Here is a 25,090-nt window from a genome sequence, read left to right on the forward strand (position 1 = left end):
AAGGGAGCCGGGGTTGGAGCTGTGGTATTCCCCAGAGAGACTGGCGCCGATTTTTCCCTCTCCTCGGCAACTCTTTCTCTCTCCCTGCTTCTCTGCCATCTCTCATCCTCAGAAGTCACATTAATTTGTGTCGGTAAAGCCTGCTTGCACGTTTTCCTACTTTCCCGTGCACCTGTAATGTCTTGTACATTCAGCATTTAGTTTACCCTGAACACAGCATTCTGCTCTTCATTTTAACTCTTCCTTTCTCCATCTATTCTTGCATGTGTGGACCTGACTTCTCCCCAATTTCTGCAGGCATGAATTTCGAATTCCTCACATTCCCTACCAGTCTGGCTCTGCCTCGTGGCCACTGCTCCTGACTCTGTCTGGCAAGAGAACCCTCAGAATGGAACGGTTTTGATGATGTTCATCTTTTCTTCCTTCTTGCCCAGGAGTGGCTGCGGACACAGACGGAGTGCAGCAGAAGTCGTGGGCAGAGACCACCGAGGGCACCGGCCTGAACCTCACTTGTTTGCACCCCAAAATTACTGCCGACTCTACCCACTGGTATCGTCAATTCCCAGACCAAGCACCGCAGCTGGTAGCAACGGCTATCCGAGGCACAAAAGCAGTGCTGGAGCCAGAGGGGGGTCTGTGGGTGTCGGCAGATCGGCGATCGAGCGCGCTGCGGCTCCGGCGGCCCCGGCGCGGGGACGCGGCCGTGTATTACTGCGCGCTGGGCCCACGGGCAGAGGAGCCGGGGCTGCGGCCGGGCACGAACCGCCGCGGGCGGGGCCGGGCGGGGCCGGGGGCACAGCGCCGGCCGCGGCCAGCAGGGGGCGCTGCCGCTCCGCCCGCCGGGCCCCGCGCGGCTCCGCAGCTCCTCGCTGTGCCCGAGCCCGCACGCACCGAGCCCGCACAGCCCCGCACGGCCCGCACACGCACGCCTGCCGGCCTGCCTCCTGCGCTTACACACTCGCCGCGCACGGCCCGCCACCGCCTCGCTCCCGAGCCCGCCTCTGCCGGACACACAACTGCTGCGCCCCAAGCCTCTGCCATCGCCTGCCGCCCTCCGGACACCGCCGCTGCTGCTGCTGCTGCTGCTGCTGCTGCTGCTGCTGCTGCTGCTGCTGCTGCTGCTGCTGCTGCTGCTGCTGCTGCTCTCGGCCGGGTTTGCAAAGCCAAGAGCTGGTCCTGGACGGCACCTGCGGTGGGAGCTGACACAGCAGCTGCACTCTCGGGCACACAGGGGCCCATTCATGGAGTGCTGTCACCTCAGTAGGTGATGGCATCAGAGGGGTTTGCAGCGAGGCTTCCTGGCGTGACAAAAGAAATCTCCATCTCTGTCCCAGCAGACATGTTCCATACTGCAAAGTGCATAAGAAGCAGCATTATCGTATGGATGTGTAATGCAGGTGTACTTTGAAAACCATCTGAGTTCGGAATTCACTTCTCTACATTCCCCTCTTTTCCACAGGTGTCCACACACGCCCCTGGATGTGCATTCAGCATCTTCCTCAAACAGTAGAACATCTCAGAGGGATAACAATAAATCTCTCAGATTAGAGAAGCTGAGAGGACTGTCCCGTCCACCTTCCACCAGAAACTGATTGGTCCCCTTCCCTTCATGGTAGGAACCTCACAGGCACCCTGAAAAGCAGATGCCAGGATTTAGTAATGCTGGAAGTGTTCGACAGAGACACTTGAAAGACTGAGCACCACATGAGGTTTCTCTCCAGACACTTGCTCTAGAGATCTCATTTCCTCTGTGCACAGGAACATTTCAGCATCTTCAGGAATTGACTCACTTGGGTAAATTCAGCTGAGGCCACAGTCAGGGAATGAGGAAGGTGAGAGTGTCTGGTTCCCTAAGGCTCACATCAGGTGCATTTTCTGTTCTAAAGAAAGAAACAGGAAAAGGGAAAGTGAGGAACAAAGCACACAAGGACACAATGAGGCAGTAGCTTTCACCTGGAAAATCTCTGACAACCTGAGGAACCTTCACTTCTGTAGAAACCTCCTTCTAATCCCTGGGGAGGTGCAACACTTGCATGACAATGTTCCTATTACAACCATTATCATTATCTGCATCAATGTTCACATCATTCTCGACCTTCTTTGTGACCATCCCGTTTTAGAGGAAACCAAAATGACCAGGATGGGATCACTCGGGAGTTGACTTGAAGAAGGGAGTGGGAGTGAGGGACCTGGGAGAGGCGTTCATCCCAGGCAGATGGAGAAGGGCAGGGGAGAAGTGACACAGACAGAGGAGTCTCCTGTTTGCAGAGGAAATTGCACAGACCCCAGAGAGATGAGAAACCTCCATGGGGAAGAAGCCCCTGAGCTCCCCGATGCCCAGCCCTGGCTGTGCAGCAGAGCTGGCCATGGCAGCTGGCGAGCTGAGGACTCCACTGCGAGCTGAGCGGGAACAGCCACTTCCCATGGCTCAGGCCCAGAGGCACGGAATGCTCAGCATGCCGATGGCTGAGGGAGCCACGGCGGCTGCTGCTGGACGAGCCAGAAACCCAGAAGGAGCATTTCAGGCACTGCAAGGACAGGTCATGTCTGTGCCTGCTCCCGCTGCTGCTCCCGCTGCTGCCCCCGAGAGTCGTTTCCGGCAGCTCTGTTCTCTCGGGGCTGGGACGTGCTTTCTGTCCCTGCCTCACTCAGCAAACACGCAGCTTGCTCTCGCCATGCACCTCGCCTGTCTCATCCTCACCGTCTTCCTGGGACAGCTCCTGGGTAAGTCCTGGCTTTCTCCCAAGGCATTCGGCTTCTTTTTCCCCCCACGACATTCTCAACAGTTTTATCAAATTACGTAAGGAAATAGCAGCGAATACAGGGAAAAGGCTGAGAAAAGTCTGCTTCTCCTTGTGGTTTTCCCAATTTTTGCTCAAGAAGCTCTTCGATTTATAATGGGAAAGGGAAGGGAGTGAAGAGAAACACCAGACACCTTCTCTGTCTTTTCTCTCACCTTCAATGCATCTCCCTCTGCCTCTCTCTTCTCATCCTCCTGCTGTCACCTCAGCACATCTCAGCTGTCTCTACAGTCCCACATTCCTTCCTTTCTAATGGAAATTCACAGATCCCATCAAATCTGCCCCAGGCACTTTTCAACTCTCCTTTCACTGACATTAGCAGGGTGTCCCATTCTGCCTCCCGGCTGACACAGCTCTGCCACGGCTTCCCGTGTTCTCCGGGCTGGCAGCACAGCCAGGGCTCCCTCTTTCCAAGCTCAGCATTGTGTGTACTCAGGGATCGGGGAGCCCGCAGAGGTGACAGAGAAGGGGAAGCAGGATAAATCATTTTGCTGTACCTAGATAAGTTCCTCATCCTTTTGAATAACCAAAATTCACTGTTCCAGGATGTCGCGGCAGTAGAAGCAGGAGCAGGGACGCAGCCCAGCTCCTCTCAGGATCCTGCTGTGCTGAGAGCTCTGAAATCCTACTCAAAATAACTCTTACTCTTCAATCTGAACACCTCAGGACTTCCTTGCAGGGAAGAGAGGTCTCTCCCCCAGGGATGTGCATTATGTTCACTTTTTATACCTGTAGTCTTTACATGTGGAGCTGCTGACATTGAGTTTCTTCCAGGCACCACGGGGCAGGTCACGGTCACCCAGGAAGATGGACCAGTCATGGTGAAGCAGGGACACACCTTCCAGACCACATGCAAATACCAGACCAGTAATTTTTATGCCTTGCTCTGGTACCAGCAGCGGAAAGGCCAAGCCCCACAGCTGGTCTCCTATCAAGCAGTGCCTGGCTCCAAGCGCAATGGCCGTATCACCACGCACCTGAACACCACGGGGAAATCCAGTGTCCTGCGGGTGGAGGAAGTGCAGGGCTCTGACACTGCCTTGTACCTCTGTGCTGTGCAAGACACCCTGCTGCAGGGAGCTTCCTCAGCTGTGCAACAACCCAGGGGAGGGAGGGGATGTGTCTGTGCCACGCTGAGGTTGGGGAGGGGACCCTGGGCTCATCCCAGTGCTCACCAGAAGTTGCCTCACATATGTGCACAATGGTCAGATGGTTTTGCCTTTGTCCACCCTGACACCTCCCTTGGGAATGTATTCGGTACAATGTTGACTCATCTCTGCATTGTGCAGGCTCCAAATAAAGAAAAATTGTGCTGTGCTTGCCTGGGACCTTGTCCTTCCACACTCTAGCCCTGCTGCTTTTGGCCCCACATGTCCTCAGCAGAGCCCAGGGCTGGTGCTGTGTTCCTGCCCTGGGTGCTCTTGGAGCTGCCCCGTTTGCATGAACACACGTGAAGCACAGATTTGTGTAGGGCTCCACACTGCTGTGCCCCAACCTGTGTATGTCTGTGTGTGTCCCTCACCGGGAGGGAATTTCCTGACTCTGCCAGGGACACTGAGCACTGCTCTGGCCCTGAGCAGCACAGAGCAGCAGCTTCCCAGGCTCAGAAGGAGCCTGAGTGCAGCCGACTGCTGACGGCAGCGGCACGCTGCAGATGTGTGCAGTGAAGAGGCACAGAAATGCAGCCCCTGTATCCTCAGCTCTTCCTTTCCTGCCCCTGCAAAGCTTACGCTCCCCTGATGCTGGTTTCAAGTCCACCAAGGACACTTTCAGTGCCGCACGGATGCTCAGCTGAACTCAGTACCAACACCACAGGCGAGGTCTGGGCACGGCTGGCAGCCCCCGTGGGCTCGGCCCCAGCCGGGCACAGCTGCTCTCAGCAGCGCTGCAGCGGGCAAAAGGAGGAGCTCGGCCTTGTGGGCACGAAGAGAAGCTCGGCAACGCTGCCGCCCGTGTGCTGCCAGCGGCGGCGTGCATCTGCTTCCCATGCGGTGTCGATGTGTGGGATGGGACACGGCTGTCTCTTGGCTCTGGCGATGCCGGAATTGTTGTGTCTCTGATTGTGCTGGTGCTGTGAGAGGCGGGGGCTGAGGCCGGCCGGGGCGGAGCTGGCAGCGCCTGAGAGGAGGCGGCACGGGCGCAGCAGAGAGCCGGGGCTGAGGGGGACAGCGATGCTCGGCCGGCGGAGCGGCGGGATGCGGCGCTGTCGGGGCGCGGCGCTGGCGGCGCTGGCCGTGGTGCTGCTCGGTGCGCGGGGGTGGCGGCGGCGGGGACCGGGGCCGGAGCCGGGGCTGTGTCTGGGTCTTTCTGTGTCAGCGCTGGGCTCGGAATCCGTCGTCTGGCACTCGTCCTGCTCTCCCCTGCTTTTTCCCCTATTGCCCTCATCCCTTCTCTTCTCAATGAATCAAATCCTTTTGAGCCTGCCTGCTTTTCTACTCCATTCCCTTTGTAATTCATTGATTAATTGATTCACTCATTCATCCACTCAGCCATTCATTCCAGCAAATCTCTCTTTCACATTTCAATTTCCCCTTCTACAATTCGAATCTTCTCAATAATATCTAACATATATTCTTCAACATACCGCTCTTGGAGGAATAATCTTGCGATACTTAATTCTCAGAACATATCTCACTTCGCTCTGATCTGTCTTCTTGTGCCCTCTCCCTCGCTGAGTGCATGGCATTGGCTGCTGATGGAAAGTGATTGTTCTTTTCTCCGTGGCAGTGGCTGTGGCCAGAGCCCAGGTACAGCAGGAGCCGACTCTGGAGACCACCGAGGGCAGCGGCATCAACATCACCTGCTCACATCCCAAAATCCAGGGCACCGATTGGATCTACTGGTACCGTCAGCTCCCGGGCCGAGGACCCGAATTCCTCGTGAGCGCACTCAGAGGATCCAAGGACGTGCCGGCCATCGCAGGACAGCTGTGGGTGTCGGCAGATCGGCGATCGAGCGCGCTGTGGCTCCGGCGGCCCCGGCGCGGGGACGCGGCCGTGTATTACTGCGCGCTGGGCCCACGGGCAGAGGAGCCGGGGCTGCGGCCGGGCACGAACCGCCGCGGGCGGGGCCGGGCGGGGCCGGGGGCACAGCGCCGGCCGCGGCCAGCAGGGGGCGCTGCCGCTCCGCCCGCCGGGCCCCGCGCGGCTCCGCAGCTCCTCGCTGTGCCCGAGCCCGCACGCACCGAGCCCGCACAGCCCCGCACGGCCCGCACACGCACGCCTGCCGGCCTGCCTCCTGCGCTTACACACTCGCCACGCACGGCCCGCCACCGCCTCGCTCCCGAGCCCGCCTCTGCCGGACACACAGCTGCTGCGCCCCAAGCCTCTGCCATCGCCTGCCGCCCTCCGGACACCGCCGCTGCTGCTGCTGCTGCTGCTGCTCTCGGCCGGGTTTGCAAAGCCAAGAGCTGGTCCTGGACAGCACCTGCGGTGGGAGCTGACACAGCAGCTGCACTCTCGGGCACACAGGGGCCCATTCATGGAGTGCTGTCACCTCAGTAGGTGATGGCATCAGAGGGGTTTGCAGCGAGGCTTCCTGGCGTGACAAAAGAAATCTCCATCTCTGTCCCAGCAGACATGTTCCATACTGCAAAGTGCATACGAAGCAGCATTATTGCATGGATGTGTAATGCAGGTGTACTTTGAATCCCATCTTAGTTCGGAATTCACTTCTCTACATTCCCCTCTTTTCCACAGGTGTCCACACACGCCCCTGGATGTGCATTCAGAATCTTCCTCAAACAGTAGAACATCTCAGAGGGATAACAATAAATCTCTCAGATTAGAGAAGCTGAGAGGACTGTCCCGTCCACCTTCCACCAGAAACTGATTGGTCCCCTTCCCTTCATGGTAGGAACCTCACAGGCACCCTGAAAAGCAGATGCCAGGATTTAGTAATGCTGCAAGTGTTTGACAGAGACACTTGAAAGACTGAGCTCCACATGAGGTTTCTCTCCAGACACTTGCTCTAAAGATTTCATTTCCTCTGTGCACAGGAACATTTCAGCATCTTCAGGAATTCACTCATTTGAGTAAGTTCAGCAGAGGCCACAGTCAGGGAATGAGGAAGGTGAGAGTGTCTGGTTCCCTAAGGCTCACATCAGGTGCATTTTCTTTTCTCAGGGGAGAAACAGGAAAAGGGAAACTGATGAACAAAGCACACAATGACAAATTGTGGCAGTAGCTTTCCCCTGGAAAATCTCTGAAAACCTGAGGCCCCTCCACATCTCCAGAAACATTCTTGTAATCCCTGGGGAGGTGCAACACCTGCATGACAATGTTCCTACTACAACCATTATCATTACCTGCACCAATGTTCACATCATTCTCGACCTTCTTTGTGACCAACCCGTTTTAGAGGAAACCAAAATGACCAGGATGGGATCACTCGGGAGATGACTTGAAGAAGGGAGTGGGAGTGAGGGACCTGGGAGAGGCGTTCATCCCAGGCAGATGGAGAAGGGCAGGGGAGAAGTGACACAGACAGAGAAGTCTCCTCTTTGCAGAGGAAATTGCACAGACCCCAGAGAGATGAGAAACCTCCGTGGGGAAGAAGCCCCTGAGCTCCCCGATGCCCAGCCCTGGCTGTGCAGCAGAGCTGGCCATGGCAGCTGGCGAGGTGAGGACTCCACTGCGAGCTGAGCGGGAACAGCCCCTTCCCATGGCTCAGGCCCAGAGGCACGGAATGCTCAGCATGCCGATGGCTGAGGGAGCCACGGCGGCTGCTGCTGGATGAGCCAGAAACCCAGAAGGAGCATTTCAGGCACTGCAAGGACAGGTCATGTCTGTGCCTGCTCCCGCTGCTGCTCCCGCTGCTGCCCCCGACAGTCGTTTCCGGCAGCTCTGTTCTCTCGGGGCTGGGACGTGCTTTCTGTCCCTGCCTCACTCAGCAAACACGCAGCTTGCTCTCGCCATGCACCTCGCCTGTCTCATCCTCATCGTCTTCCTGGGACAGCTCCTGGGTAAGTCCCGGCTTTTTCCCAAGGCATCCGGCTTCTTTTTGCCCCACGAAATTCTCAGCAGCTTTATCAAATCACGTAAGGAAATAGCAGTGGATAGAGGGAAAAGGCTGAGAAAAGTCTGCTTCTCCTTGTGGTTTTCCAAATTTTTGCTCAAGAAACTCCTCGATTTGAAAAGGGAAAGGGAAGGGAGAGAAGAGAAACACCAGACCCTTTCTCTGTCTTTTCTCTCACCTTCAATGCATTTCCCTCTGCCTCTCTCTTCTCACCCTCCTGCTGTCACCTCAGCACATCTCAGCTGTCTCTGCAATTCCTCCTTCCTCCCTTTTCTAATGCAAATTCACAGATCCCATCAAATCTGCCCCAGGCACTTTTCAACTCTCATTTCACTGACATTAGCAGGGTGTCCCATTCTGCCTCCAGGCTGACACAGCTCTGCCACGGCTTCCCGTGATCTCCGGGCCGGCAGCACAGCCAGGGCTCCCTCTTTCCAAGCTCAGCATTGTGTGTACTCAGGGATCGGGGAGCCCGCAGAGGTGGCAGGGGTGGGGATGCAGCATGAACCTTTCTGCTGTGCCTCGATGGGCTCCTCAGGCTACTGGAGGGCTGCTGGTTCCAGCATACAAAATTCAGGCATGAGAGGCTTATCCATTGTGCTTTAAGCAATAGAAGCAGGATCAGAGACACAGCCCAGATCTCCTTTGGGTGATGCAGAGGAAAGAGCTCCAAACTAATACCCAAAATCTCTCAGGACTTTTCTACAAGACAGGGAGCTTTCTCCACCATGGTTTTCCATGCAATTTCTTAGGCTTCCCATAGTCCTTCTTTGCACAGCTGCTGACTTTGAGTTTCTTCCAGGCACCACGGGACAGGTCACGGTCACCCAGGAAGATGGACCAGTCATGGTGAAGCAGGGACACACCTTCCAGACCACCTGCAAATACCAGACCAGTTATCCTCCTTCTTTGCTCTGGTATAAGCTGCAGAAAGGCCAAGGCCCACAGCTGGTCTCCTATCAAGCAGGGCCTGGCTCCAAGCGCAATGGCCGTATCACCACGCACCTGAACACCACGAGGAAATCCAGTGTCCTGCGGGTGGAGGAAGTGCAGGGCTCTGACACTGCCTTGTACCTCTGTGCTGTGCAAGACACCCTGCTGCAGGGAGCTTCCTCAGCTGTGCAACAACCCAGGGGAGGGAGGGGATGTGTCTGGGCCAGGTGGAGGTTGGGGAGGGAACGCTGGGCTCAGCCGAGTGCTCACCAGAAGTTGCCTCACACGTGTGTACAATGGTCAGATGGTTTTGCCTTTGTCCACCCTGACACTTCCCTTGGGAATGTATTCGGTACAATGTTGACTCATCTCTGCATTGTGCAGGCTCCAAATAAAGAGAAATTGTGCTGTGCTTGCCTGGGACCTTGTCCTTCCACACTCCAGCCCTGCTGCTTTTGGCCCCACATGTCCTCAGCAGAGCCCAGGGCTGGTGCTGTGTTCCTGCCCTGGGTGCTCTTGGAGCTGCCCCCTTTGCATGGACACACGTGAAGCACAGATTTGTGTAGGGCTCCACACTGCTGTGCCCCAACCTGTGTCTGTCTGTGTGTGTCCCTCACCGGGAGGGAATTTCCTGACTCTGCCAGGGACACTGAGCACTGCTCTGGCCCTGAGCAGCACAGAGCAGCAGCTTCCCAGGCTCAGAAGGAGCCTGAGTGCAGCCGAGTGCTGACGGCAGCTGCCCGCTGCAGATGTGTGCATGGTGGATTTGTTTTCGATTCTGTGACGGTGATGTGCGGGATGGGACACGGCTGTCTCTTGGCTCTGGCGATGCCGAAATTGTTGCGTGTCTGATTGTGCTGGTGCTGTGAGAGGCGGGGGCTGAGGCCGGCCGGGGCGGAGCTGGCAGCGGAGAGGAGAGGAGAGGAGAGGAGAGGAGAGGAGAGGAGAGGAGAGGAGAGGAGAGGAGAGGAGAGGAGAGGAGAGGAGAGGAGAGGAGAGGAGAGGAGAGGAGAGGAGAGGAGAGGAGAGGAGAGGAGAGGAGAGGAGAGGAGAGGAGAGGAGAGGAGAGGGCAGGGCAGGACAGGACAGGACAGGACAGGACAGGACAGGACAGGACAGCGATGCTCGGCCGGCGGAGCGGCGGGATGCGGCGCTGTCGGAGCGCGGGGCTGGCGGCGCTGGCCGCGGTGCTGCTCGGTGCGTTGCGTTGCCTGCCGGGGGGGGACCGGGTCAGTGCGTTGTGTGAGACCGGCCCCAGCCCAAAATTCATCTCTTAGTCTCCTGTCCCTTTCTGGTTCTTCTTCACCCCCCGTCTCCTCCCATGCCCTAGTACTTTCTTCCCTCTGTCAAGGCATTGCTTTCCAGATTACCTCTTTTGCACTACGTCTTTATCCATGCATCCACACATCCATCCATCCATCCCTCTCAGTCTGTCTGGTTTTGTCATTTTGTTCTGATTTTTCCTCAAAACATCTCTCAAAGATTCATGTCTTCAGACAAACACTGTTACAAAAAAAAACTCTGAAAATTTTATTATAAGAAAATATTATATTTACCTCTGATCTGTCTTCCACTCCATTCTCACCATGCATGGTATTTTCTCATAAAGAAACATTCTTGTTCCTTTCTCCCGGACAGCGGCTGTGGCCAGAGCCCAAGTACAGCAGGAGCCGTCAGTGGAGACCACCGAGGGCATCGGCATCAGCATCAACTGCTCACACCCCAGCAAAGTCCTCGGAGATCCGATCCATTTCTACCGTCAGCTCCCGGGCCGAGGACCCGAACTCCTCGCTCTCATTGCTAGAGGATCCAAGGACGTGCCGGCCATCGGAGGACAGCTGTGGGTGTCGGAGGACGGGCGTTGGAGCGCGCTGCGGCTCCGGCGGCCCCGGCGCGGGGACGCGGCCGTGTATTACTGCGCGCTGGGCCCACGGGCAGAGGAGCCGGGGCTGCGGCCGGGCACGAACCGCCGCGGGCGGGGCCGGGCGGGGCCGGGGGCACAGCGCCGGCCGCGGCCAGCAGGGGGCGCTGCCGCTCCGCCCGCCGGGCCCCGCGCGGCTCCGCAGCTCCTCGCTGTGCCCGAGCCCCGCACGCACCGAGCCCGCACAGCCCCGCACGGCCCGCACACGCACGCCTGCCGGCCTGCCTCCTGCGCTTACACACTCGCCACGCACGGCCCGCCACCGCCTCGCTCCCGAGCCCGCCTCTGCCGGACACACAGCTGCTGCGCCCCAAGCCTCTGCCATCGCCTGCCGCCCTCCGGACACCGCCGCCCCTGCTGCTGCTGCTGCTGCTGCTGCTGCTGCTGCTCTGGTCTCGGCCGGGTTTGCAAAGCCAAGAGCTGGTCCTGGACAGCACCTGCGGTGGGAGCTGACACAGCAGCTGCACTCTCGGGCACACAGGGGCCCATTCATGGAGTGCTGTCACCTCAGTAGGTGATGACATCAGAGGGCTTTCTGAGGTGACGGAGGAATATCCATCTCTGTTCCTGCAGAAATGTCTCTGTTCCATACTGCAAGGTGCATCTGTGGCACTATACTCACATGGATGTGTAAGGAAATTATAATTTGAATCCCATCAGGGTTTGGAATTCACTTCACTATATTTTGTTCTAATCCTCACGTTTCCCAAAAGACACATTGATCGGCATTCAGCACCTTCGTGAAATACCATAAATCTGGGAGGGAAAGCAAAAATTGCCTTTGGGCACAGGTGCCTTTCAGCACCTTCAGGAATTCACTCATTTGAGTAAGTTCAGCAGAGGCCACAGTCAGGGAATGAGGAAGGTGAGTGTCTGGTTCCCTAAGGCTCACATCAGGTGCATTTTCTGTTCTAAAGGAAGAAACAGGAAAAGGGAAAGTGATGAAGAAAGCACACAAGGACACAATGTGGCAGTAGCTTTCACCTGGAAAATCTCTGACAACCTAAGGACCCTCCACATCTCTAGAAACCTCCTTGTAATCCCTGGGGAGGTGTAACACTTGCATGACAATGTTCCTATTACAACCATTACCATTACCTGCATCAATGTTCACATCATTCTAGACCTTCTTTGTGACCATCCCGTTTTAGAGGAAACCAAAATGACCAGGATGGGATCACTCGGGAGATGACTTGAAGAAGGGAGTGGGAGTGAGGGACCTGGGAGAGGCGTTCATCCCAGGCAGATGGAGAAGGGCAGGGGAGAAGTGACACAGACAGAGGAGTCTCCTCTTTGCAGAGGAAATTGCACAGACCCCAGAGAGATGAGAAACCTCCGTGGGGAAGAAGCCCCTGAGCTCCCCGATGCCCAGCCCTGGCTGTGCAGCAGAGCTGGCCATGGCAGCTGGCGAGCTGAGGACTCCACTGCGAGCTGAGCGGGAACAGCCCCTTCCCATGGCTCAGGCCCAGAGGCACGGAATGCTCAGCATGCCGATGGCTGAGGGAGCCACGGCGGCTGCTGCTGGACGAGCCAGAAACCCAGAAGGAGCATTTCAGGCACTGCAAGGACAGGTCATGTCTGTGCCTGCTCCCGCTGCTGCTCCCGCTGCTGCCCCCGACAGTCGTTTCCGGCAGCTCTGTGCTCTCGGGGCTGGGACGTGCTTTCTGTCCCTGCCTCACTCAGCAAACACGCAGCTTGCTCTCGCCATGCACCTCGCCTGTCTCATCCTCACCGTCTTCCTGGGACAGCTCCTGGGTAAGTCCTGGCTTTTTCCCAAGGCATCCGGCTTCTTCTTCTTCCCCTCAGGAAATTCTCAACAGCCTAATCAGGACCAGGGTGGAAATATCAGTGAATGTTCCGTAAAAGCAGAGAAAATCTGCTTCTCCTTGCGGTTTTTCACGTGCTTGTTCGAGAAGCTCTTCGATTTGTAAAGGAAAAGGGAAGAGACAAAAGAAACACCAGAGCCCTTCCCTGTCTTTTCTCTCACCTTCAATGCATCTCCCTCTGCCTCTCTCTTCTCATCCTCCTGCTGTCACCTCAGCACATCTCAGCTGTCTCTGCAATCTCTCCTTCCTCCCTTTTCTAATGCAAATTCACAGATTTCATCAAATCTTCCTCAGGCACTTTTCAACTCTCATTTCACTGACATTAGCAGGGTGTCCCATTCTGCCTCCAGGCTGACACAGCTCTGCCATGGCTTCCAATGTTCTCCGGGCTGGCAGCACAGCCAGGGCTCCCTCTTTCCAAGCTCAGCATTGTGTGTACTCAGGGATCGGGGAGCCCGCAGAGGTGACAGAGAGGGGGAAGCAGGATAAATCATTGTGCTGTACCTAGATAAGCTCCTCATCCTGCTTGAATAACCAAAATTCTCTATTCCAGGATGTCAGGCAGTAGAAGCAGGAGCAGGGACACAGCCCAGCTCTTCTCAGGATCCTGCTGTGCTGAGAGCTCTGAAATCCTACTCAAAATCACTCTTACTCTTCAATCTGAACACCTCAGGACTTCCTTGCAGGGAAGAGAGGTCTCTCCCCCAGGGATGTGCACTACCTTCACTTTTTATACCTGTAGTCTTTACATGTGGAGCTGCTGACATTGAGTTTCTTCCAGGCACCACGGGACAGGTCACAGTCACCCAGGAAGATGGACCAGTCATGGTGAAGCAGGGACACACCTTCCAGACCACCTGCAAATACCAGACCAGTAATTTTGGTGGATTACTCTGGTACCAGCAGCAGAAAGGCCAAGCCCCACAGCTGGTCTCCTATCAAGCAGGGCCTGGCTCCAAGCGCAATGGCCGTATCACCACGCACCTGAACACCACGGGGAAATCCAGTGTCCTGCGGGTGGAGGAAGTGCAGGGCTCTGACACTGCCTTGTACCTCTGTGCTGTGCAAGACACCCTGCTGCAGGGAGCTTCCTCAGCTGTGCAACAACCCAGGGGAGGGAGGGGATGTGTCTGTGCCAGGCGGAAGTTGGGGTGGGGATGCTGGGCTCAGCCGAGTGCTCACCAGAAGTTGCCTCACACGTGTGTACAATTGTCAGATGGTTTTGCCTTTGTCCACCCCGACACCTCCCTTGGGAATGTATTCGGGACAATGTTGACTCATCTCTGCATTGTGCAGGCTCCAAATAAAGAGAAATTGTGCTGTGCTTGCCTGGGACCTTGTCCTTCCACACTCCAGCCCTGCTGCTTTTGGCCCCACATGTCCTCAGCAGTGCCCAGGGCTGGTGCTGTGTTCCTGCCCTGGGTGCTCTTGGAGCTGCCCCCTTTGCATGGACACACGTGAAGCACAGATTTGTGTAGGGCTCCACACTGCTGTGCCCCAACCTGTGTCTCTCTGTGTGTGTCCCTCACCGGGAGGGAATTTCCTGACTCTGCCAGGGACACTGAGCACTGCTCTGGCCCTGAGCAGCACAGAGCAGCAGCTTCCCAGGCCCAGGAGGAGCCTGAGTGCAGCCGAGTGCTGACGGCAGCTGCCCGCTGCAGATGTGTGCATGGTGGATCTGTTTTCGATGCGGTGTCGGTGGTGTGCGGGATGGGACACGGCTGTCTCTTGGCCCTGGCGATGCCGAAATTGTTGCGTGGCTGATTGTGCTGGTGCTGTGAGAGGCGGGGGCTGAGGCCGGCCGGGGCGGAGCTGGCGGCGGCCGAGAGGAGGCGGCACGGGCGCAGCAGAGAGCCGGGGCTGAGGGGGACAGCGATGCTCGGCCGGCGGAGCGGCGGGATGCGGCGCCGGCGGGGCGCGGGGCTGGCGGCGCTGGCCGCGCTGCTGCTCGGTGCGCGGGGGTGGCGGCGAAGGAGCCGCGTTTGACACAGGGCTGATCCCGCTGCTCCCTGGAGGCTGCCGTCCTGCCTGCCTTCTTCCCAGACCTCTTGCCGCGAACGGTTCTCCTGTTCATCCCTCCCTCTTCTCCATCCCTTACTCGCATACAAATCTCCGGATTCTATTCCATGTCTAACTCTGCATAAGCATTGCTTCTTTATAACTCACCAACCCTAACCCTACCCCCTTCTTACTTCTCTTTTTGCTTTGTCCTTTCTCCCGCATCGTCCCCTTCTGCAGTGACTCCCCCGATCCTCCTGCCATTCAAACATTCATCTCTCCACAGAAAATTGATGGACACTTCCATTCCTGCACATCTTGACATCTCCTGGGAAATGTATTCTCTTCATCTCTCTGTGCTGCAGATTTCTTCTGTGGATTGGAAGCAAGACTGGGTACAGAGTGAGAGCCTAGGTTTCTTCATTTTGTCTCCCTGGCAGTGGTTGCAATCAGAGCCCAGGTACAGCAGGAGCCATCACTGGAGACCACCGAGGGCAGCGGCATCAACATCACCTGCTCACATCCCAAAAAACAGATCGAGGATTTAATCCATTTCTACCGTCAGCTCCCAGGCCGAGGACCCGAATTCCTCGCACTTATTACTAGAGGGACCAAGGATGTGCCGGCCATCGCAGGACAGCTGTGGGTGTCGGCAGATCGGCGATCGAGCGCGCTGCGGCTCCGGCGGCCCCGGCGCGGGGACGCGGCCGTGTATTACTGCGCGCTGGGCCCACGGGCAGAGGAGCCGGGGCTGCGGCCGGGCACGAACCGCCGCGGGCGGGGCCGGGCGGGGCCGGGGGCACAGCGCCGGCCGCGGCCAGCAGGGGGCGCTGCCGCTCCGCCCGCCGGGCCCCGCGCGGCTCCGCAGCTCCTCGCTGTGCCCGAGCCCGCACGCACCGACCCCGCACAGCCCCGCACGGCCCGCACACGCGCGCCTGCCGGCCTGCCTCCTGCGCTTACACACTCGCCACGCACGGCCCGCCACCGCCTCGCTCCCGAGCCCGCCTCTGCCGGACACACAACTGCTGCGCCCCAAGCCTCTGCCATCGCCTGCCGCCCTCCGGACACCGCCGCTGCTGCTGCTGCTGCTGCTGCTCTCGGCCGGGTTTGCAAAGCCAAGAGCTGCTCCTGGACAGCACCTGCGGTGGGAGCTGACACAGCAGCTGCACTCTCGGGCACACAGGGGCCCATTCATGGAGAGCTGTCACCTCAGTAGGTGATGACATCAGAGGGGTTTGCTGCCAGGCTTCCTGGCGTGACAAAAGAAATCTCCATCTCTGTCCCAGCAGACATGTTCCATACTGCAAAGTGCATAAGAAGCAGCATTATTGCATGGATGTGTAATGCAGGTGTACTCTGAAAACCATCTGAGTTCGGAATTCACTTCTCTACATTCCCCTCTTTTCCACAGGTGTCCACACACGCCCCTGGATGTGCATTCAGCATCTTCCTCAAACAGTAGAACATCTCAGAGGGATAACAATAAATCTCTCAGAGTAGAGAAGCTGAGAGGACTGTCCCATCCACCTTCCACCAGAAACTGATTGGTCCCCTTCCCTTCATGGTAGGAACCTCACAGGCACCCTGAAAAGCAGATGCCAGGATTTAGTAATGCTGCAAGTGTTTGACAGAGACACTTGAAAGACTGAGCTCCACATGAGGTTTCTCTCCAGACACTTGCTCTAGAGATCTCCTTTTCTTTGGGCATAGGTGCCTTTCAGCACCTTCAGGAATTCACTCATTTGGGTAAGTTCAGCAGAGGCCACAGTCAGGGAATGAGGAAGGTGAGAGTGTCTGGTTCCCTAAGGCTCACATCAGGTGCATTTTCTGTTCTAAAGAAAGAAACAGGAAAAGGGAAAGTGATGAAGAAAGCACACAAGGACACAATGTGGCAGTAGCTTTCACCTGGAAAATCTCTGACAACCTAAGGACCCTCCACATCTCTAGAAACCTCCTTCTAATCCATGGGGAGGTGCAACACTTGCATGACAATGTTCCTACTACAACCATTATCATTACCTGCATCAATGTTCACATCATTCTAGACCTTCTTTGTGACCAACCCGTTTTAGAGGAAACCAAAATGACCAGGATGGGATCACTCGGGAGTTGACTTGAAGAAGGGAGTGGGAGTGAGGGACCTGGGAGAGGCGTTCATCCCAGGCAGATGGAGAAGGGCAGGGGAGAAGTGACGCAGACAGAGGAGTCTCCTGTTTGCAGAGGAAATTGCACAGACCCCGGAGAGCTGAGAAACCTCCGTGGGGAAGAAGCCCCTGAGCTCCCCGATGCCCAGCCCTGGCTGTGCAGCAGAGCTGGCCATGGCAGCTGGCGAGGTGAGGACTCCACTGCGAACTGAGCAGGAACAGCCCCTTCCCATGGCTCAGGCCCAGAGGCACGGAATGCTCAGCATGCCGATGGCTGAGGGAGCCACGGCGGCTGCTGCTGGACGAGCCAGAAACCCAGAAGGAGCATTTCAGGCGCTGCAAGGACAGGTCATGTCTGTGCCTGCTCCCGCTGCTGCTCCCGCTGCTGCCCCCGAGAGTCGTTTCCGGCAGCTCTGTGCTCTCGGGGCTGGGACGTGCTTTCTGTCCCTGCCTCACTCAGCAAACACGCAGCTTGCTCTCGCCATGCACCTCGCCTGTCTCATCCTCACCGTCTTCCTGGGACAGCTCCTGGGTAAGTCCTGGCTTTTTCCCAAGGCATCCGGCTTCTTTTTCCCCCCACGACATTCTCAACAGTTTTATATAATTACGTAAGGAAATAGCAGCGAATACAGGGAAAAGGCTGAAAAAAGTCTGCTTCTCCTTGTGCTTTTCCAAATTTTTGCTCAAGAAGCTCTTCGATTTATAATGGGAAAGGGAAGGGAGAGAAGAGAAACACCAGACACCTTCTCTGTCTTTTCTCTCACCTTCAATGCATTTCCCTCTGCCTCTCTCTTCTCATCCTCCTGCTGTCACCTCAGCACATCCCAGCTGTCTCTACAGTCCCACATTCTTTCCTTTCTAATGGAAATTCACAGATCCCATCAAATCTGCCCCAGGCACTTTTCAACTCTCCTTTCACTGACATTAGCAGGGTGTCCCATTCTGCCTCCAGGCTGACACAGCTCTGCCACGGCTTCCCGTGTTCTCCGGGCTGGCAGCACAGCCAGGGCTCCCTCTTTCCAAGCTCAGCATTGTGTGTACTCAGGGATCGGGGAGCCCTCAGAGGTGACAGAGAAGGGGAAGCAGCTTAAATCATTTTGCTGTACCTAGATAAGCTCCTCATCCTTTTGAATAACCAAAATTCACTGTTCCAGGATGTCACGGCAGTAGAAGCAGGAGCAAGGATGCAGCCCAGCTCCTCTCAGGATCCTGCTGTGCTGAGAGCTCTGAAATCCTACTCAAAATCACTCTTACTCTTCAATCTGAACACCTCAGGACTTCCTTGCAGGGAAGAGAGGTTTCTCCACCAGGGTTGTGCATTATGTTCACTTTTTATGCCTGTAGTCTTTACATGTGGAGCTGCTGACATTGAGTTTCTTCCAGGCACCACGGGACAGGTCACGGTCACCCAGGAAGATGGACCAGTCATGGTGAAGCAGGGACACACCTTCCAGACCACCTGCAAATACCAGACCAGTTATTATTCTCCTTCCTTGCTCTGGTACCAGCTGCAGAAAGGCCAAGCCCCACAGCTGGTCTCCTATCAAGCAGGGCCTGGCTCCAAGCGCAATGGCCGTATCACCACGCACCTGAACACCACGGGGAAATCCAGTGTCCTGCGGGTGGAGGAAGTGCAGGGCTCTGACACTGCCTTGTACCTCTGTGCTGTGCAAGACACCCTGCTGCAGGGAGCTTCCTCAGCTGTGCAACAACCCAGGGGAGAGAGGGGATGTGTCTGTGCCAGGTGGAGGTTGGGGAGGGGATGCTGGTCTCAGCTCAGTGCTCCCCAGAAGTTGCCACACACGTGTGTACAATGGTCAGATGGTTTTGCCTTTGTCCACCCTGACACTTTCCTTGGGAATGTATTCGGTACAATGTTGACTTATCTCTGCATTGTGCAGGCTCCAAATAAACAGAAATTGTGCTGTGCTTGCCTGGGACCTTGTCCTTCCACACTCCAGCCCTGCTGCTTTTGGCCCCACATGTCCTCAGTAGAGCCTAGGGCTGGTGCTGTGTTCCTGCCCTGGGTGCTCTTGGAGCTGCCCCGTTTGCATGGACACACGTGAAGCACAGATTTGTGTAGGGCTCCACACTGCTGTGCCCCAACCTGTGTCTGTCTGTGTGTGTCCCTCACCGGGAGCGAATTTCCTGACTCTGCCAGGGACACTGAGCACTGCTCTGGCCTGAGCAGCACAGAGCAGCAGCTTCCCAGGCTCAGAAGGAGCCTGAGTGCAGCCGAGTGCTGACGGCAGCTGCACGCTGCAGATGTGTGCATGGTGGATCTGTTTTCGATTCCGTGTCGGTGATGTGTGGGATGGGACACGGCTGTCTCTTGGCTCTGGCGATGCCGAAATTGTTGCGTGTCTGATTGTGCTGGTGCTGTGAAAGGCGGGGGCTGAGGCCGGCCGGGGCGGAGCTGGCAGCGGCCGAGAGGAGGCGGCACGGGCGCAGCAGAGAGCCGGGGCTGAGGGGGACAGCGATGCTCGGCCGGCGGAGCGGCGGGATGCGGCGCTGTCGGGGCGCGGGGCTGGCGGCGCTGGCCGCGCTGCTGCTCGGTGCGCGGGGGTGGCGGCGAAGGGACCGGGGCCGGAGCCGGGGCTGTGTCTGGGTCTTTCTGTGTCAGCGCTGGGCTCGGAATCCGTCGTCTAGCACTCGTCCTGCTCTCCCCTGCTTTTTCCCCTATTGCCCTCATCCCTTCTCTTCTCAATGAATCAAATCCTTTTGAGCCTGCCTGCTTTTCTACTCCATTCCCTTTGCAATTCATTGATTAATTGATTCACTCATTCATCCACTCAGCCATTCATTCCAGCAAATCTCTCTTTCACATTTCAATTTCCCCTTCTACAATTCGAATCTTCTCAATAATATCTAACATATATTCTTCAAGATACCGCTCTTGGAGGAATAATCTTGCGATACTTAATTCTCAGAACATATCTCAGTTCACTCTGATCTGTCTTCTTGTGTCCTCTCCCTCGCTGAGTGCACGGCATTGGCTGCTGATGGAAAGTGATTGTTCTTTTCTCCGTGGCAGTGGCTGTGGCCAGAGCCCAGGTACAGCAGGAGCCGACTCTGGAGACCACCGAGGGCAGCGGCATCAACATCACCTGCTCACATCCCAAAATCCAGGGCACGGATTTCATCTACTGGTACCGTCAGCTCCCTGGCCGAGGACCCGAACTCCTCGTGAGCGCACTCAGAGGATCCAAGGATGTGCCGGCCATCGCAGGACAGCTGTGGGTGTCGGCAGATCGGCGATCGAGCGCGCTGCGGCTCCGGCGGCCCCGGCGCGGGGACGCGGCCGTGTATTACTGCGCGCTGGGCCCACGGGCAGAGGAGCCGGGGCTGCGGCCGGGCACGAACCGCCGCGGGCGGGGCCGGGCGGGGCCGGGGGCACAGCGCCGGCCGCGGCCAGCAGGGGGCGCTGCCGCTCCGCCCGCCGGGCCCCGCGCGGCTCCGCAGCTCCTCGCTGTGCCCGAGCCCGCACGCACCGACCCCGCACAGCCCCGCACGGCCCGCACACGCACCCTGCCGGCCTGCCTCCTGCGCTTACACACTCGCCACGCACGGCCCGCCACCGCCTCGCTCCCGAGCCCGCCTCTGCCGGACACACAACTGCTGCGCCCCAAGCCTCTGCCATCGCCTGCCGCCCTCCGGACACCGCCGCTGCTGCTGCTGCTGCTGCTGCTGCTCTCGGCCGGGTTTGCAAAACCAAGAGCTGGTCCTGGACAGCACCTGCGGTGGGAGCTGACACAGTAGCTGCACTCTCGGGCACACAGGGGCCCATTCATGGAGTGCTGTCACCTCAGTAGGTGATGGCATCAGAGGGCTTTCTGAGGTGACGGAGGAATCTCCATCTCTGTTCCTGCAGAAATGTCTCTGTTCCATACTGCAAGGTGCATCAGTGGCACTATACTCACATGGATGTGTAAGGAAATTATAATTTGAATCCCATCAGGGTTTGGAATTCACTTCACTATATTTTGTTCTAATCCTCACGTTTCCCAAAAGACACATTGATCGGCATTCAGCACCTTCGTGAAATACCATAAATCTGGGAGGGAAAGCAAAAATTGCCTTTGGGCACAGGTGCCTTTCAGCACCTTCAGGAATTCACTCATTTGAGTAAGTTCAGCAGAGGCCACAGTCAGGGAATGAGGAAGGTGAGTGTCTGGTTCCCTAAGGCTCACATCAGGTGCATTTTCTGTTCTAAAGGAAGAAACAGGAAAAGGGAACGTGATGAAGAAAGTACACAAGGACACAATGTGGCAGTAGCTTTCACCTGGAAAATCTCTGACAACCTAAGGACCCACCACATCTCTAGAAACCTCCTTCTAATCCATGGGGAGATGCAACACACTCATGACAATGTTCCTATTACAACCATTATCATTACCTGCACCAATGTTCACATCATTCTAGACATTCTTTGTGACCAACGCGTTTTAGATGAAACCAAAATGACCAGGATGGGATCACTCGGGAGTTGACTTGAAGAAGGGGGTTGGAGTGAGGGACCTGGGAGAGGCGTTCATCCCAGGCAGATGGAGAAGGGCAGGGGAGAAGTGACACAGACAGAGGAGTCTCCTCTTTGCAGAGGAAATTGCACAGACCCCGGAGAGATGAGAAACCTCCGTGGGGAAGAAGCCCCTGAGCTCCCCGATGCCCAGCCCTGGCTGTGCAGCAGAGCTGGCCATGGCAGCTGGCGAGGTGAGGACTCCACTGCGAGCTGAGCGGGAACAGCCCCTTCCCATGGCTCAGGCCCAGAGGCACGGAATGCTCAGCATGCCGATGGCTGAGGGAACCACGGCGGCTGCTGCTGGACGAGCCAGAAACCCAGAAGGAGCATTTCAGGCACTGCAAGGACAGGTCATGTCTGTGCCTGCTCCCGCTGCTGCTCCCGCTGCTGCCCCCGACAGTCGTTTCCGGCAGCTCTGTGCTCTCGGGGCTGGGACGTGCTTTCTGTCCCTGCCTCACTCAGCAAACACGCAGCTTGCTCTCGCCATGCACCTCGCCTGTCTCATCCTCACCGTCTTCCTGGGACAGCTCCTGGGTAAGTCCTGGCTTTTTCCCAAGGCATCCGGCTTCTTCTTCCTTCCCTCAACATATTCTCAACAGACTTATCAAATCATGTAAGAAAATAGCAGTGAATAGAGGGAAAAGGCTGAGAGAAGTCTGCTTCTCCTTGTGGTTTTCCAAATTCTTCCTGAAGAAGCTCTTCGATTTGAAAAGGAAAAGGGAAGGGAGAGAAGAGAAACACCAGACCCTTTCTCTGTCTTTTCTCTCACCTTCAATGCATCTCCCTCTGCCTCTCTCTTCTCACCCTCCTGCTGTCACCTCAGCACATCTCAGCTGTCTCTGCAATCTCTCATTCCTTCCTTTCTAATGGAAATTCACAGATCCCATCAAATCAGCCCCAGGCACTTTTCAACTCTCCTTTCACTGACATTAACAGGGTGTCCCATTCTGCCTCCAGGCTGACACAGCTCTGCCACGGCTTCCAGTGTTCTCCGGGCTGGCAGCACAGCCAGGGCTCCCTCTTTCCAAGCTCAGCATTGTGTGTACTCAGGGATTGGGGAGCCCTCAGAGGTGACAGGGGTGGGGAAGCAGCATGAACATTTCTGCTGTGCCTCGATGGGCTCCTCAGGCTACTGGAGGGCTGCTGGTTCCAGCATACAAAATTCAGGCATGAGAGGCTGTTCCATTGTGCTTTAAGCAGTAGAAGCAGGATCAGAGACACAGCCCAGATCTCCTTTGGGTGATGCAGAGGAAAGAGCTCCAAACTAACACCCAAAATCTCTCAGGACTTTGCTACAAGACAGGGAGCTTTCTCCACCATGATTTTCCATGCAATTTCTTAGGCTTCCCATAGTCCTTCTTTGCACAGCTGCTGACATTGAGTTTCTTCCAGGCACCACGGGACAGGTCACGGTCACCCAGGAAAATGGACCAGTCATGGTGAAGCAGGGACACACCTTCCAGACCACTTGCAAATACCAGACCAGTTATCCTCCTTCTTTGCTCTGGTATAAGCTGCAGAAAGGCCAAGGCCCACAGCTGGTCTCCTATCAAGCAGGGCCTGGCTCCAAGCGCAATGGCCGTATCACCACGCACCTGAACACCACGGGGAAATCCAGTGTCCTGCGGGTGGAGGAAGTGCAGGGCTCTGACACTGCCTTGTACCTCTGTGCTGTGCAAGACACCCTGCTGCAGGGAGCTTCCTCAGCTGTGCAACAACCCAGGGGAGGGAGGGGATGTGTCTGTGCCAGGCGGAGGTTGGGGAGGGGACGCTGGGCTCAGCTCAGTGCTCCCCAGAAGTTGCCTCACACGTGTGTACAATGGTCAGATGGTTTTGCCTTTGTCCACCCTGACACCTCCCTTGGGAATGTATTCGCGCCAATTTTGACTCATCTCTGCATTGTGCAGGCTCCAAATGAACAGAAATTGTGCTGTGCTTGCCTGGGACCTTGTCCTTCCACACTCCAGCCCTGCTGCTTTTGGCCCCACATGTCCTCAGCAGAGCCTAGGGCTGGTGCTGTGTTCCTGCCCTGGGTGCTCTTGGAGCTGCCCCCTTTGCATGGACACACGTGAAGCACAGATTTGTGTAGGGCTCCACACTGCTGTGCCCCAACCTGTGTCTGTCTGTGTGTGTCCCTCACCGGGAGGGAATTTCCTGACTCTGCCAGGGACACTGAGCACTGCTCTGGCCCTGAGCAGCACAGAGCAGCAGCTTCCCAGGCTCAGAAGGAGCCTGAGTGCAGCTGAGTGCTGACGCCAGCTGCACGCTGCAGATGTGTGCATGGTGGATTTGTTTTCGATTCCGTGTCGGTGATGTGCGGGATGGGACACGGCTGTCTCTTGGCTCTGGCGATGCCGAAATTGTTGCGTGTCTGATTGTGCTGGTGCTGTGAGAGGCGGGAGCTGAGGCCGGCCGGGGCGGAGCTGGCAGCGGAGAGGAGAGGAGAGGAGAGGAGAGGAGAGGAGAGGACAGGACAGGACAGGACAGGACAGGACAGGACAGGACAGGGCAGGACAGCGATGCTCGGCCGGCGGAGCGGCGGGATGCGGCGCTGTCGGAGCGCGGGGCTGGCGGCGCTGGCCGCGGTGCTGCTCGGTGCGTTGCGTTGCCTGCCGGGGGGGACCGGGTCAGTGCGTTGTGTGAGACCGGTCCCAGCCCAAGATTCATCTCTTACTCTCCTGTTCCTTTCTGGTTCTTCTTCACCACCCGTCTCCTCCTATGCCGTAGTATTTTCTTCCCTCTGTCAAGGCATTGCTTTCCACATTACTTCTTTTGCACAACGTCTTTATCCATGCATCCACACATCCATCCATTCATCCATCCCTCTCAGTCTGTCTGGTTTTGTCATTTCGTTCTGATTTTTCCTCATAACATCTCTCAAAGATTCATGTCTTCAGACAAACACTGTTACCAAAAAAAACCTCTCAAAATTTTATTGTCAGAAAATATGATATTTACCTCTGATCTGTCTTCCACTCCATTCTCCCCATGCATGGTATTTTCTCATAAAGAAAAATTCTTGTTCCTTTCTCCCGGACAGTGGCTGTGGCCAGAGCCCAAGTACAGCAGGAGCCGTCAGTGGAGACCACCGAGGGCATCGGCATCAGCATCAACTGCTCACATTCCAGCAAACGGCTCGGAGATCCGATCCATTTCTACCGTCAGCTCCCGGGCCGAGGACTCGAATTCCTCGCACTCGTTGCTAGAGGATCCAAGGACGTGCCGGCCATGGCAGGACAGCTGTGGGTGTCGGAGGACGGGCGTTGGAGCGCGCTGCGGCTCCGGCGGCCCCGGCGCGGGGACGCGGCCGTGTATTACTGCGCGCTGGGCCCACGGGCAGAGGAGCCGGGGCTGCGGCCGGGCACGAACCGCCGCGGGCGGGGCCGGGCGGGGCCGGGGGCACAGCGCCGGCCGCGGCCAGCAGGGGGCGCTGCCGCTCCGCCCGCCGGGCCCCGCGCGGCTCCGCAGCTCCTCGCTGTGCCCGAGCCCGCACGCACCGACCCCGCACAGCCCCGCACGGCCCGCACACGCACGCCTGCCGGCCTGCCTCCTGCGCTTACACACTCGCCACGCACGGCCCGCCACCGCCTCGCTCCCGAGCCCGCCTCTGCCGGACACACAACTGCTGCGCCCCAAGCCTCTGCCATCGCCTGCCGCCCTCCGGACACCGCCGCTGCTGCTGCTGCTGCTGCTGCTGCTCTCGGCCGGGTTTGCAAAGCCAAGAGCTGGTCCTGGACAGCACCTGCGGTGGGAGCTGACACAGCAGCTGCACTCTCGGGCACACAGGGGCCCATTCATGGAGAGCTGTCACCTCAGTAGGTGATGGCATCAGAGGGGTTTGCAGAGAGGCTTCCTGGCGTGACGGAGGAATCTCCATCTCTGTATCTGCAGAAATGTCTCTGTCCCACACTGCAAAGTGCATAAGGAGCAGC

General features: G+C 57.1%; 5 gene segments (V, D, J or C); all 5 read left to right on the forward strand.

The window, feature by feature from the left end:
- Nucleotides 1-2,649: 2,649 nt before the first annotated feature.
- Nucleotides 2,650-4,596, forward strand: LOC120763614 (T cell receptor alpha variable 1-1-like). The segment is given in 3 exon segments: nt 2,650-2,724; nt 3,576-3,939; nt 4,527-4,596. Coding segments are annotated over 3 exon segments (483 nt in total).
- A 3,119-nt stretch (nt 4,597-7,715) lies between these two features.
- On the forward strand, nt 7,716-9,619 carry LOC120763615 (T cell receptor alpha variable 12-2-like). The segment is given in 3 exon segments: nt 7,716-7,764; nt 8,620-8,936; nt 9,500-9,619. Coding segments are annotated over 3 exon segments (486 nt in total).
- A 2,758-nt stretch (nt 9,620-12,377) lies between these two features.
- LOC120763616 (T cell receptor alpha variable 1-2-like) lies at nt 12,378-14,261 on the forward strand. The segment is given in 3 exon segments: nt 12,378-12,426; nt 13,279-13,597; nt 14,159-14,261. Coding segments are annotated over 3 exon segments (471 nt in total).
- A 2,844-nt stretch (nt 14,262-17,105) lies between these two features.
- On the forward strand, nt 17,106-18,551 carry LOC120763617 (T cell receptor alpha variable 1-2-like). The segment is given in 3 exon segments: nt 17,106-17,171; nt 18,023-18,370; nt 18,541-18,551. Coding segments are annotated over 3 exon segments (408 nt in total).
- A 3,075-nt stretch (nt 18,552-21,626) lies between these two features.
- On the forward strand, nt 21,627-23,533 carry LOC120763618 (T cell receptor alpha variable 13-1-like). The segment is given in 3 exon segments: nt 21,627-21,692; nt 22,551-22,968; nt 23,431-23,533. Coding segments are annotated over 3 exon segments (570 nt in total).
- The last annotated feature ends 1,557 nt before the right edge of the window (nt 23,534-25,090 follow it).

This window comes from Hirundo rustica, chromosome 27, assembly GCF_015227805.2.
Source record: "Hirundo rustica isolate bHirRus1 chromosome 27, bHirRus1.pri.v3, whole genome shotgun sequence".
NCBI lineage: Eukaryota > Metazoa > Chordata > Aves > Passeriformes > Hirundinidae > Hirundo > Hirundo rustica.